We start from the raw sequence: 13,496 nt of genomic DNA, 5'->3' as shown, positions 1-13,496 counted from the left end.
CATATTTAGATGACTCCTTAACTTAGCTATAATATGACTTGAGCCTGCCTACATTTTTGCACTCCAAATCTAAACAAGTCTATACTAATACACAGATCTGATACAGGGAAGTATATTTATGAAACATCTGTGTCAAGTAAGTCCAGAAGGATAGTCCATAGACAGAAGTTCATTGACTAACCTCTTTAACTCCCAAGTGAAACTGTGCTACCTTTAAGCTGGAAGCCTTTTAAAAAATACTCTACTGACTAGCGGGAAAGGAAAACTCACAGGATTTTGAAGATACTTTCATAAGCTTCACAATCTGAAAAGCATCCTCTCCCTCCAACCCTCAGATAGCAGGAACATCTTGCATGATCAGCCTTACAAAAACAAGGAGGTGCCAATAAAACTGTGAGAGTTCAGGCACATGGATTTTCATTTCTGTACAATAAAAGTGTCATAGTGCTTTACTGAAAAACATATGAAATGTCTTAAATTACCTTAAGGTCTGAGTCTTAAGCATGGACTTCTGTACCAGAGAAAGACATGAAGACAGAACCAAGGATATCTTTAAGGTTAGAATGCCCTCTTTGGGTATAAAGATATATTTGCAGCAAAGTAAATTTCAGCAAATACAGTGCTATGTTATGCTATAGGAAGGGAAATAAATCAAAGGATGCCAAGGGCACTACTCAAACTTTTAAAGATGTTATAAATGGCATCTGATTACTCTCTGCTAGCAACAACGTTCCTAAGATGCTACAGCAATCCATACGCAGCAAGCGCACAGGGGTAGGACAAGAAAGAGATGGACTTAGTTTAAAACAACAGAGCTTCCGATTGGACACAAAGAAAAACTTTTTCACCCCGAGGGCAGTCAAGCAGTGGAGCAGGCTGCCCAGAGAGGCTGGGCAGTCCTTGGGGGTTTTCAAAACCTAACAGGATAAAGCCCTGAGCAATCTGGTCCAATGTCAGTCAGCCCTGCTTTCAGCACAGAGTTGGGCCAGAGGCCTCTTGAGGTACCCTCCAACCCACACTATCCTATCATACATCTAAGCTTTAAATACAAGTCTTGGGATTTGCAGTGTTCCACTAGTTATCTATACACACAACAAAAGTTCAAGAATTTCATCTCTGAAGATAAATTGCTTTCTTGCAAAATTAGATGTATCTGATTTAACTCCACAAAGGAGTCACAAGGAAGTTAGTAAACAATAGTTCTATCACATCCTGGAAGCTGGAAACAGCTGGCTTTCTATGAATAAAATTAAGAATAAAGTTCAGTACTTGAAATAAATAGGTTCTCAACCAGTGTTTAAGCATCCAGCATCCACACACACATAGAGAAATCACCAGCTTCAATGATGGTCTGTGCCTTAAGCGAGACAGACACAGTAAGGCACAATAACATAGGAACTCCTATTGCTCCACAGCAGCAGATCTTCAGTACTTAGCTGGTGATTAAATGGTGCTCATGAGCATCACTTAAATGTCACTTTGATCTACGGCAGTTATTTCACAAAATGTTTATTACCGAGGCTTTTTGATTGGCTGTGCAAACACTGGAGAACATTTCTCAAGGCATTATTCAGTTCGCTATATTAAAAATTATTTTGATAGCTTTTCCTAGGCTGCCTGCCAATTGGAGGACAAGACGGAGCCATCTGCTTGACTGTAACTGTCTGAAGACACTTGCCTTACAAAAGCGTAATCCCTTAAATGGTGTCAAGGGCATTACATACACAGCACACACAAAAAGTCTAACATCACCTCTGAACAGCTGCAACAAAACCTGCCTCTTGCACAAATTTCCTGGCAAAGGAAGGAGTAAGACCACCTCTGCCCAGGGAATACTGCCTCTACCCTACCCAGTCCACGAAGTTGAATAATAACACGGGCATGGAAAAAGGCAAACCTGAACACTCTGCCACACAGCTGTATCAGGCAGCCATAGCCGTGCCACAGATGTGTATGTTCTATACAACTGAGTGCACAAATACAATTATTTCTGTACCTCCTGTTCTCTTCCTTGGTTTTATTTAGAATTTGAGGGATTTCTGTAGCTGGTCTCTTCCTTCTTCCACTGCTTTGCAATGCTGATGTTTAAAATACATACACAGGCTGCTACACAGAATTCCTTAGAATAGCCTTAAGCTGACCTCTGCATTGTCTTTACCTGGTCTGTTCAGTTTATTATTACTATTATTATGCCCTACTTAGCTCCCTGCATTGTAATCCTCCTTTTAAAAGCTTCTCTCATATCTTATATCATGATTTTCAACTCATTAGAGATCATTTTTAGACAGCTAACATGTAAAACAATTGCTGCTGGAGAGACCTGGAAAAAAGACAGCAACCCCATGTACTTCTCATACAGCTCGCACTGAACAGTCATACTGGCCTTTCACTATTAAAACCACAGCCACTCTAAACTGGCTGCGGCCACACTTAACACCTAGGCTTCCAACTTAATGCCTAGGCAACACACACAGAATTCCATTAAGACCTGGCAGTGCAGAAAGTGGTAACATAAGCAGTGTGTGTCCAGATCCAGTAGAAAGGTCTGGACCCTCATCAAGAAATTCAGTGCCACGCCAAGCTCCACAGAAACACAGCAAAAGTGTTGCTATGCACCATTATCACTCATTATAACAAAGATAAATTATTTTTGAGTTACATGAAATTAGTTTGGAAAGTGAATGGAATGAACATGCACTGCCTATTCAACTCAGCAAAGGTGAAAATCCTTACCAGCCACGCTCTACAGGATAAACTGAAGGTCCTGAAGAACAACAGAGCAAGCCAGCAGATTTCACAAAGTGCAATCAGAAGTCCTACAGACTGTTCTTCCCAAAACAGTGACACGGGATATTAGTTCCCAGTCCTACCTCATACAGGAAAAAAACTACAAATATACTTCTAAAAAACTAAGCATCGTAACTATACTCAAGGCAGGCAGAGACCACCTCCTCAGCTAACATGAAGTGGTTCCTAACTGGGCATTAGAGTAGATGATCCCAGGGAAAATTCTGTCATTGACAAAAGCTGGCACCGTAGCAGGAAAATTCCCAGTCTGCTAAAAGAACAAATACCCTACTGGTAGTGCACAGTGCATACAAGGGAATAAGCGGGACCTGATCTTTTCTTACCTTACAACAACCCGAGACCCCCTGACAAGCAGGATTTCCCCTGCCGCCCCGTCTTCATTCTCACAGGAAGCAGCAAGCCAGCCTTGGTGCACTGCTCAGAGGGAACCATGAACTGGAGCAGCCCTTCTCACGGCCAAGTCTGTACAAGACCCCGGCAGATCACAAGCATGGGAACACTACAGCAGCCGTCCTGCCACGACCACGTTCAGATTTCCCAGGGAAAGGGGAAACTCAATACCTATTGATTATTAACTAGTTTGACACGAAGGAGCAAAACCGCACAGACGAACAGCTGCACGGGGCAGCCAGGCCCTTCTCCTACAATTTCAACAGGAGGGTCTCAAGATTTTCACTGCTCTAAGCAAATAAGAATGTACTGCTGTCCTAACTGAGGGCTCTGGCAGGACAGGAGCAAAGATTAGCATGGTGCCCTGCCAAAACAGTGCTGCCCCACCACAGCAGCAGTGTAGCCTGGGACCATCCAGGGTGCCCAAGATCTTCTCATGCCCCCAAGACCCCACACCACTGCTGATGTGCAGACATAGGAACCCCTTCCTTGTCACTCCCTCTGTGGTCACAGCAACGACAAAGATTTTAAAATTACGGAAAGATAGCTACAGCAATGCAAAATACCACCAAACTCAGCAGTTGTCTGTCCCACTCTCCTGAGATTGGTGTGCCTATCGCTCTTCAAGAGAGGAGCTGGGAACACAAAACATCCACAGCTCAGCTCCCAGACTGAGATGTTAGGGCAAATACCAACAGGTCAACGGACTGCTCTAGAAGTAGGAACCACCAACCTCCAGCAAACAGCTGTGCTGCCCATTCCCCCCCATCACCTGGGTCTCCATGGGCCATTAGCAACAGGGAACACCTGGACCTTCACCCAGCACATGAAATGCAATCTTGTCCTCGCCTCAGTAACCATCCCTAGCCAAAACCCTAACAGAAGGGAAAGATTTTGTCCCCAAAGCCATGTTATCTAACAAAAGGAGAAAACTAAGCCCTTCCTGATACGATCAGCTTAGCCCTCACAACAAAATTTAGATATTTTACAGGGCTGAGACTGCATGGATTTACCACACTGAACAGGCTCGGTGATGTTCCTTCCTTGGAACCTCGGGGTGTTTCCCTGAAGTAAAACACAGGGGCGGGGGGGAGGCAGGGAATAGGAACAACCAGACCATAAAAATTAGAGAACCATAATGTAAGAAAAAAGCCTACAGCTATAACCTTTTGGCCTCACAAGTAGTCACCACCAGCACCATTCCAGGTGCCTGTGTATCTGCAGTAGTGATAAGCTATAAAACTAAGCTGATATGTCAGTGGAAAGGATGCTTACCATTGTATCATTAAAGACAAGAAACAAAATACTTTCAGTTTCCCACTAAAACAGTAAGGAAGCAGCTTACTAGCAGGAAAAAAAAAACCCTGTCCTTCCACTTCCCAACCTCTCTGGAGACCTTATGGTTTTCTAAAAAACAAAACAAAAAGACCCTAAGAATGGGTTCCCACAACGTTCAAAACACACTTTTCAGACCCACAGGCCTGAGTGCCAATTTAAACTCAAAGTGCTGCCAGACAGATAAGCTGAGCTAGGGACTACTCTGCTCACCCCATCAATCAGCAAAGTCATAAAGCCATTGTCAAACTTCATTATCTACATCTATCTATTGACAACATGGCTATAATTTGGTTCTAATTTATTATTATGCAGAATTCAGCCATGTCTTGAAAAACTACAGCAATGCCGCGTGCCTCACCTTACACAGATCTGGAGACTTGCAAAACAACTCAAAGTCTGACGATAATCAACTCCCAGTTCCTGCCTCTCCCACCTCACTCAACTCAGTTTTACAATACTCACTATCAACCTCTTGACTTTTCACTCCACAGGTTGCCTCAAAGTTCCTCTAAGAGATTTTCCTCTGCAATGGTTTCCTGCCTCACTGACCCTCAGCCCAGCAAAAGAAACCTGTCTACAACTAGAGTCCACTAAACCCCTCCAAACAACCAACTCTTCTACCATGGCAGAAAACAGGGAAAATTCATACACATCACATTCATTCTGCTCTTAGTTTCAAGCAGCCACTTCTTCCCATGCAGCTCTTTTCCAAAGAGATTTTATCATCTGAGCATACATACACTGCGTTTAGCAAATTACTGTTACATTTGCACTTCTGACTGGGGTGCTGTTTGATCTGATCTATAAATACAGGTAACGCATACACCTCTGAAAGGAAAGGAGCTAGCAAAGCACTATTAAGAAAATGCATTTTCCACTTGCCATCCCTAATTCTGATTACACAGCTGTTTATGTAGTAAATATTTACTTTTCAATATAAATCTAATTTTTTTTTTTTTTTACATTTGTTACAAGTAAACATATTGACAGAAGGCAAAAAGAGCAGAGTAACTAGACAATTTACTCTGACACCAGGGTCACACAACTAACCCACCTATTTGTAAGGCAGCAAGGGAGGAAGGAAAGGGAGGAGGTAGTGAGAAAGAATAGAAACCTCCACCCACCATACTCATTAGGCAGCAGGGTCCTAATTAGTAATTTATCACAGAGAGATAGTAAGAGGTGTGCTGGAAGGAAGCGTGGCTATAAGATGGAGGGGCTGAAACAGAGAGCCCAGCATTGCACAGTATGTACAAAGGGGAGGCAGAATCCAAATTCTCCGTGCCCCAAAGGAATCGCACTGAACAAAGAAACCCTACTTGAGGCAAGCACATGATCTCCCCACTCTGTCTGCGGGCTTCAGATTAGTCATTAAGCCACTTTACATTCCGGCATCAATAAACAGGGAAGTAACTCCACGTCAATAGCTAATTCAATTTCCATACAGAAAACTCATGTTTAACACACACAGTAAGTCAATAGCGGATCTCAGCTTTCACAGCAGCAGCAGCTAGGAGGCTTGATAAAGAAAGCATTTTTCAGGTGAGCAGTTAAGGGAATCTGTGCCTATATGCTAAAAGAGAAGAAAAAAGAAAATTAAATGGAATGTTAAATAGTTAACATTACACAGAATTAAGTAAGCACCTCCAAATAAGGATACTACCGTGCTTCACTCCGGCACAGTAGTCTTTGTTTGGTGCCAGAGGGCCAAGTTCTTCTTCGTGTGACTGCTGATTTACAAAGGCCACATTCATCCCGAATACATAAGGGTTTTGCAGGAGTCTTCCTTCAAGAATATTGAATAGTATTACAACATACCCCAGGCTCTATCCTAATCTAAGTGACACAGTATGAAAGGGCTGCTCTCTGGAAAAAGACACAAGATACTAAGGATGAACTTGGAAATCGCTATGGCAACTCCACGGGTTCCTTTCTGTTCACCTTTGAGGCCGACACTCCAAAGAAGGTAAGAGAACCCCTTTCCACAGGAGTTGTTAATATGCATTATGGCCGAAACCAGGAAAGGCCACAGTCTGTCTGCAGCTCAATTAGAAAGGTTTGCTTGAGGAAACCCGATGCTAAAATGAAAAAAATCATAGCTCCCGACGAGCGCTCGGGAGGTGTTACACACTCCAGTAAATCTCATGTGAAAGGTCTGGTGGTTCAGTAGCTGTCAGAGACCCAAGTTATCGTGAGCAAAAAAAGCCTAACCCAGTGTGCCTAATTTGTGAACAAAGCCAGAATTAACCTTCAGGGTTTTCGCTTTTGTGAGTACAAAACATTGTTTGCAGTGCTTTCTGTCTTCCTGTTCGTCACAATTAATTTATCCTGGTCCTAATAAATCCTCTTTGCTTACACAGCCCCACTACAATTCCAGCAGCGGCGGCTTAGGCCCAAGCTTTTGACTTCCCTTTACTGAAGGGAACAAAGGCTGATTTATCTAAATTTAAAGAGGGAGGAAGCCAGTGGCAATACAATACTTGCCTCTGACCACTCTTTGGAGTGCTGCTGCGCTGTAATCATCAGTATTGCATATGAGAACAGGTTATTGTCACTGCCCAATCTCAAAGAACTACACAGAAAATGGATAACTTCGATAGTATAAGCACTGGGAAGTAAGAAAACACTGTTCATAAGCATCTGGGGTTTGTTTACATTCCCTTGACCCACCATGACCACAACATCTTAAGTAACCACAAACCTCTAAACTCAGCTTTTTTCTTTTTAAGTCAAATATTTATTTTAAACATCTCTACTTTGCAGTTTGATAAGTGCCTAAAAGCCCTATCAATAGTAAAAATCTACTGTAGCTTCAACTGGAAAACCACTGTCAATGCCTTCCTAGAAGGAACCACAATAACTTTAACTTCAGCAATGTGATGGGAGAATACACATACAATGTAACTAAAGGGACTTAGTATTTAAACAACAAGAAGAGTTTAATAACATAGAACTTCTCCTACTTTTATGAGTTACTGTAAGGCCAATTGCAAATTAGCAATTAAATGAACAAATCCAAAAGGACAAAACCAGAGATAATGCATCCTAGTGTACTTTGTTAATTTCTTAGAAAATTCTCATTTACTTTTAATAGCGCTTGCTGCTATATGTTCCGCAGCATATTTTATAAAGGTCTTTATTACAAAAGCACTCTGCTGCAGAGCTCTTGAATTACTATTCAGAAGCATAGCAAAAAGTTACTCAAGCACTTGTACACAAAGGCTAGCGTGGATTACCGAAACATGAATGAGCTGGTTTCTATTGAACCGTTGGCAAGGTCAACTGAAGTGTTCGCAGAAAGTCTTGCTGGACTAATGGAGCTCGGAGAACCGCATATCCCAAACAACCCAAATGGCAGCAGACACCCCCGGTAAGCAACACACCCCTCTCACCCCAGCACTTCTAAGAAAGCTGAAGTGTTTTCTTCCAGAATCTCTCCACGGCTCCAGCCTTTTGCCAGCACCAGTGTCGGTAACAGGGGCAGCCCTAGCTTGGGCTGGCAGCTTTCTGATGGCTGCTGCTCCAAGGGAGGAGGAGGAGGAGGAGGAAGGCAGCTCATCCACACTAGAGGTCGTGGTCTTTTAAAACTCTGTTATGCGTAAAAGTATATATACGCACAGCTTCTCTGTTAAGATGTCAGTTTCCTTTTTCTTCCTTTAAACCAAGTTAAGAGATACATAAGGGTGACTTATACACAGATACATGGATGACTTTTCTAAAAGCACTGTTACTTCCCTCTTCGCAGTTGGTTATTTAGGGGGGGAAAGTATTATACATCTTTCTATCAATATAACTAATTTCACACTGGCAGAGGTGAAATTAGAGACATTTTTGAATTAAAAAATAATCATAATACTGTTATTTCAATGTTGTGACACAGTTTCCTAGACTACATTTACTGTGAAATATATGCTAACATCACTAGAGACTTAAAAAAAAAAAAGTTACAAACCTCAAAACTTTCAAACTGGGAAATGAAAGATCCTTTTTTTTTTTAATTCACCAAAAAGCCCTAAACTCCCTCCGTACCCAACACGACTCCCCACATCAAGACCTGCCGGCCCTCTCCGCCTGATGGCAGCGCCCAACTGAGCCGCGCGGACCCCGTCAGCCGGGAGAAGCGCTGCCGAGCCCGGCCCCGCTAGGATTCAGCTTCGCTCCCCCAAGCCCACTACTCGTTCACGGGCTTCGCTCGGCGCCTCGCTCCCGTTTCGGCTCTCCGGCCGACCCCCCCCCCCCAGCAACCGCGGAGCCCGCAGGCCGCACTCGCTCACCTGAGCTCGCCGCCTCCCCCCCACCGCCGCGGCGCCGCCTGTCGGTACCTCCCGGCCGGGGCTGCGGCCGCCACATCCCGCTCCCCCCACCCCTTCCCCTCACCGGGGCGGAAAACGGCGGTAGCGCCGGCCACTCCCAGCCGGGGGCGGGCCGCAGGCGGCTCCACCGACCCGGGGAGGGAGTTGGAGGGTGTTGCGGGTCGCGGCGGGGTGGGAGGAGAGGTGCTGTCAGGGCTTGTCCTCGACGCAGAGGCCCGGGCATGGAGCCGTGCACAGGCCCAGAGAGCCTTCACGCGGGTCCCTGCCCGTGCAGTGGTCTGCCTGGTCTCTGTTCCCCCAGGTCTTCACGACATCAGCGTTAAGTCAGGAGGGAAGATGAGGCCACTGCTGTCCCGTTCCTCCTCTGCATCAGCCTGAGGGGACCAGCACACCAGGAGAGCAGCCTCTGCCACACACACAGAGGCATATGGCCTCCTTCCCACGTGTCCTGGGGAGCTGCAGTCCCAGAATCAGGGGGTTATGGCTATGCCGGGTAGCTTAGCACCAAATATATTATTGGAAAACGATTTGTTTTCAAATGTAGCCATACTGTGCATTGCTTGGGTCTTACAGCCATTATGTGACTGTTCACGGGCCCTTCTCTGCCACTGCCTTATGTGTCAGACACTTGCTGAATTCAGCAAGGCAGGCATAAAATTAGTATGGTATTCGTTGGCTTTCTGTAGCTTAATTGTGGAATCAGCATCTGCTCCGTATGCATTTTCATTACTTTTGTACAGCTTCACATCCCTTGATGTAAAACACAGAGCTTTTCATTTTGTCGCAAGGTGCTATCATTTATACATATGTGCAGGTTTTGGCTGGCATAGAGGCAATTTTCTTCATAGCAGCCCATGTGCTGATGCATTTTGGATTTGTGACCAAAAGAGCGTTGATAATACAGGGATGTTTTCATCACTGCTGAGCAGTGCTTACGCAGTCAAGGCCTTTTCTGCTTCTCACCGCCCACACCGCCCCAGCGAGCAGGCTGGGGGTGCAGAAGAAGTTGGGAGGGGACACAGCTGGGACAGCTGACCCCAGCTGGCCAAAGGGATGTCCCAGACCATATGACATTGTGCACAGCAGTAAAGGTTGGGGGGAAAAAAGGTGAAAGGGAGGATATTCCAAGTTACTGTGTTTGTCTTCCCAAGTAACCATTATGCTTGATGGAGCCCTGCTTCCCTGGAAATGGCTAAATATCTGCTTGCCAAAGGGAAGTAGCCGATGAATTGCTTATTTTGCTTTGCTTGTGCATGCAGTTTTCTCATTTTTACCCCATCCCACTGGGGGGGAGCGAGTGAGCAGCTGTGTGGGGCTTAGCTGCCTACTGGGTTAACCCTCAACAACACAGAGCAAATCATTTCAAGTCCTCTTTCTAAAATCACTGTAATTTTTCTGAGGCTGTCCCGTTGAACTTACATGTCATTGCAACAACATGAATTTCTCCTGAAATCCCCTCCCCTATTTTGTGCTGTAGATAATTCTAGCTCCCCCACCATTTCCCATTATTTTCTCCTCCCTAGTTAACACATGGATTACTTAGTATTTCATGCTATCCCTAGCATTTCTCTACTGAGTTTTATTCCTATTAATACTCATAATTAGGAGCTTTATATAAGCTTATGACTGTCCAGTGACTACAACCTTGTATCAACTTTGCTAAAGTAGTAACTGCTTCAACGGTGGATCATCATATCCACCGTATTAGCCATGTACATGGAATCAACATTTTTCAAGATGACCTCCATCCATCCTGGTCTTCAAGAACGCTTCTGCCTTCTCACACAGAGCAAATGCTATTCTAAGTTAAAAGTAGTGTCTTGTGCACAGGGAAGTTTTCATAACATTCAGAAAAGTTGCTAAAAAACCCCTCAGGTTTATCTAACAACTGACAGCTTACTGGTGCTCTAGGGTTTCAGTCCATTTATTAGGAAACACAGGACATGGTAAGGGAGTTTTGACCTCATGTTCCAGTCTCTGCCCTTCCTGACTTGTGAGAGAAGATAGCGAGCAGCTGTGCCTTACATGCCAAAAATAGCCACGCATCCTTCTCCTCCTTCCTTCAGCCCTGCTGTAGTGCGTCTGATTCAGATGATGTCAGTGCTAGCTCCCATCAGTCACAGAGAAGTCTCTTACGAAAGGGCAGCTGTAGGACTGTGGGGGCAAAGGCAAAGGGCCCGTCTAGCACAGCCTTGCCTCCAACTCAGACCCAGGGCAGTTGCTGCAGCAAGCGTAGGAAGAAGGCAGCACACACAACACTTCCCCGTTGGACTCTCCCACCCTCTGACCAGTGTCTGCCATGGGGTTCCCCAGCTCAGTTTGGTTTGTCGAGTTAGTAACCCGCAGGGGATCTCACGCTCTCCAAGCGCTTGCCCAGCCTCCCCTTGAGCCCTCTTCAGCTTTCGGCACACGCAGCATCCAAGGGCGAGGGGTTCTCCAGGTCTCCACTCGCTGCACCAGGCACCATCTCCCGTTGCTTGCTTCAAGCCCGGCTATGGCTCGCTGCCTTTGAGAGCTGCCAGATTTTTGTGCTTGAAGAAACAGAGATTTTTCCCAGTGTGTCCTCTGATGATTTCCGTATGTGTTACCACATCATGTGATCCCTTTTCCAAACTGCACGGTGCTAAACTACTCAGAACGGCCTCGTACAGAAGCTGCCTCAAACCTTTGATTATCTTTGTTGCCCCCCACCAAATCTTTTCTATTTCTGCTTTTTGAGATGAGGGGGCTAAGTAAGGGTAGAGGTTAGCTGTGGATTTCTGCAGTGGTGGCATCTTCACATTTCCTCTGCTGTTCTGTGTTCCTTTCCCAATAGTCTGTAACATTGGATGTTTTTTTCTGACAGCTGCATATTTTATGATATGTAACTAATTCCACAGTTTCCTTCTCAGTGGCAGTGATCATCTCAGAGGTTTTCATGTTATACCAAGCGGCTGGGATTGTGCTTACCGGTAGGTGCCGATTCAATTTATACGCAGTGAATTTCATCTGTTGTTTGATTGCCCAGTCGTTCAGCCTCGTAAGGTCCTTCTGCAGCTCTTTGCAGCTGGCCCTTGTTCGTGCTACCTCAAATAACTCAGCAGCAGCAACAGCAGACTTGCTTCAGCTGCTCATATGTTGAACAGCAGAGCTTCTAGAGAAGCTAATCAGTCCAAAGCTACCAAAAGGTAACTATTCTCTAAAGTAATATTCAAAAGAAGCATGGCATGGTCAGTATTCAGAAAGAAGCGCTCTTAATGGGTTCTTTGCATCTGCTCTGAATGTACTCCAAAAGTTAAAGTTTATCCCAAACTTCAACACTTCGGCTTCAGGTGACTTTTCCTTACCTCGTATGTACTCATATCAATGTGTATATTTAACAAAAAAGTGTCACCACAGCAGAATTCTCAGCAGACTGTAATTCATTATGTGGGTAGATAACCAGCAGTATGTGTGAATATACACAGTGAACATGGCAATCTGTTCCTTTATCAACAGAGTAGCTGCTTTTGGACAATCACCCTTGATCAACCATCAGACCCTTGGAAAGGGGTTGGATGGAGATGGCAGATAGTTTCTGCAGAGGACTTTAAGCATGCCTGGAGAAAAAGGTGCAGGAAGCAGATAGGCTTCTGAAGCAAATACTAGTAGGAGAGAATAGTATTCTTGGGTTTTAATGCTGTTTGAATTGCACCCTTCATGGTAGGTCTGACCCAAATAACATGGTGAGACATCCAGAGCTTACAAAGAAATCTACCCGCTACAGTTTGCCCTAATGCACTTTTGGGCGGTACTCAGGTGCTTGGAGTGAGATGGATGGCGTAAGAAATTACAGGGAAGAGCATAACTAACAGCAGATACTATATGGCTAGCTTCTATTTTAGATTAGACAGGACGGAGCTGGAATGTTTTGCTATTTCTTAATTTCCAGTATTCATTGTGATGACATGCACAGGCACAGCTGCCAAAAGAAATGGTCCTGTCTGTTCCCTCCACTACTTCTTCTCCAGTTGTGCCTTCCTTTCCTTCCCCCATGCTCCTGCCCGCTTTGTGCTGGCAAGAGCGTTTCTCTGGCTCTACAGTAAACTGGGAACAGATGTGGATTTAAACCGTTCCCCCCCACCCCCCCCAAATCCTTTCTCCAGTTGAAAGCCACTGTGAAACTGCAGCATTACATGCTGCATCAGAAATCCCAGCAAATTTTAACAATCCCTGCTGTGTACTGAAGGCAATGCTGCTGCCTCTTCCCTTCTCAGACGACTTCCTGAGCCCTCCTGCCGGCTCAGAATTGCCCCCTCTGTTTTCCACTCCTCCTCTTCTCGCTGACTGACACGCGGCTGCTGCTTTGTGTGGTACCTTCGCTTCCAACTGACGTCAGTGTATGAGCTCCCCCCTGCACCTGCTGCCGTCATGAACAGATTTCCTGTAGCTCTGTCCCTTACGACCTCTGGTTCATCTCACAGCTCAGCTGCAAGCTCTGCTTTGCTGCTTCTCGCATTCATCTTTGTTTTTCACTGTCTCCCCCGATCACTGCTACACCAGAGACCTTTTCTATTTGAACAGTAAATAGCACATTCACCAAAACACGCTGCTGAAGCCAACTCTACTTGCAAATTCAAGTCAAATTCGGAAAAAAAAAAGGGGTTGCCTAGCATAAAAATGAGTAAA

General features: G+C 45.0%; 1 protein-coding gene across 1 annotated transcript in view; it reads right to left on the bottom strand.

Moving 5' to 3' along the window:
• DISC1 (DISC1 scaffold protein) overlaps window positions 1-9,179 on the bottom strand; it is a gene marked incomplete at its 3' end in the record, with an annotated part of 216,437 nt that extends 207,258 nt beyond the window's left edge. Inside the window, exon 1 of the mRNA XM_081998396.1 lies at window positions 8,811-9,179. Coding sequence (XP_081854522.1) covers window positions 8,811-9,072 — 262 coding nt within the window. The 5' untranslated portion in view covers window positions 9,073-9,179. The remainder of the gene's footprint in view (window positions 1-8,810) is intronic.
• Between the last annotated feature and the right edge of the window lie 4,317 nt (window positions 9,180-13,496).

The sequence above is a fragment of the Phaethon aethereus genome (assembly GCF_964289735.1).
Source record: "Phaethon aethereus genome assembly, chromosome: 3".
Taxonomy (NCBI): Eukaryota; Metazoa; Chordata; class Aves; order Phaethontiformes; family Phaethontidae; genus Phaethon; species Phaethon aethereus.
Note: the sequence above shows the minus strand (reverse complement) of the source record. Positions and strands in the feature narration are given on the sequence as shown.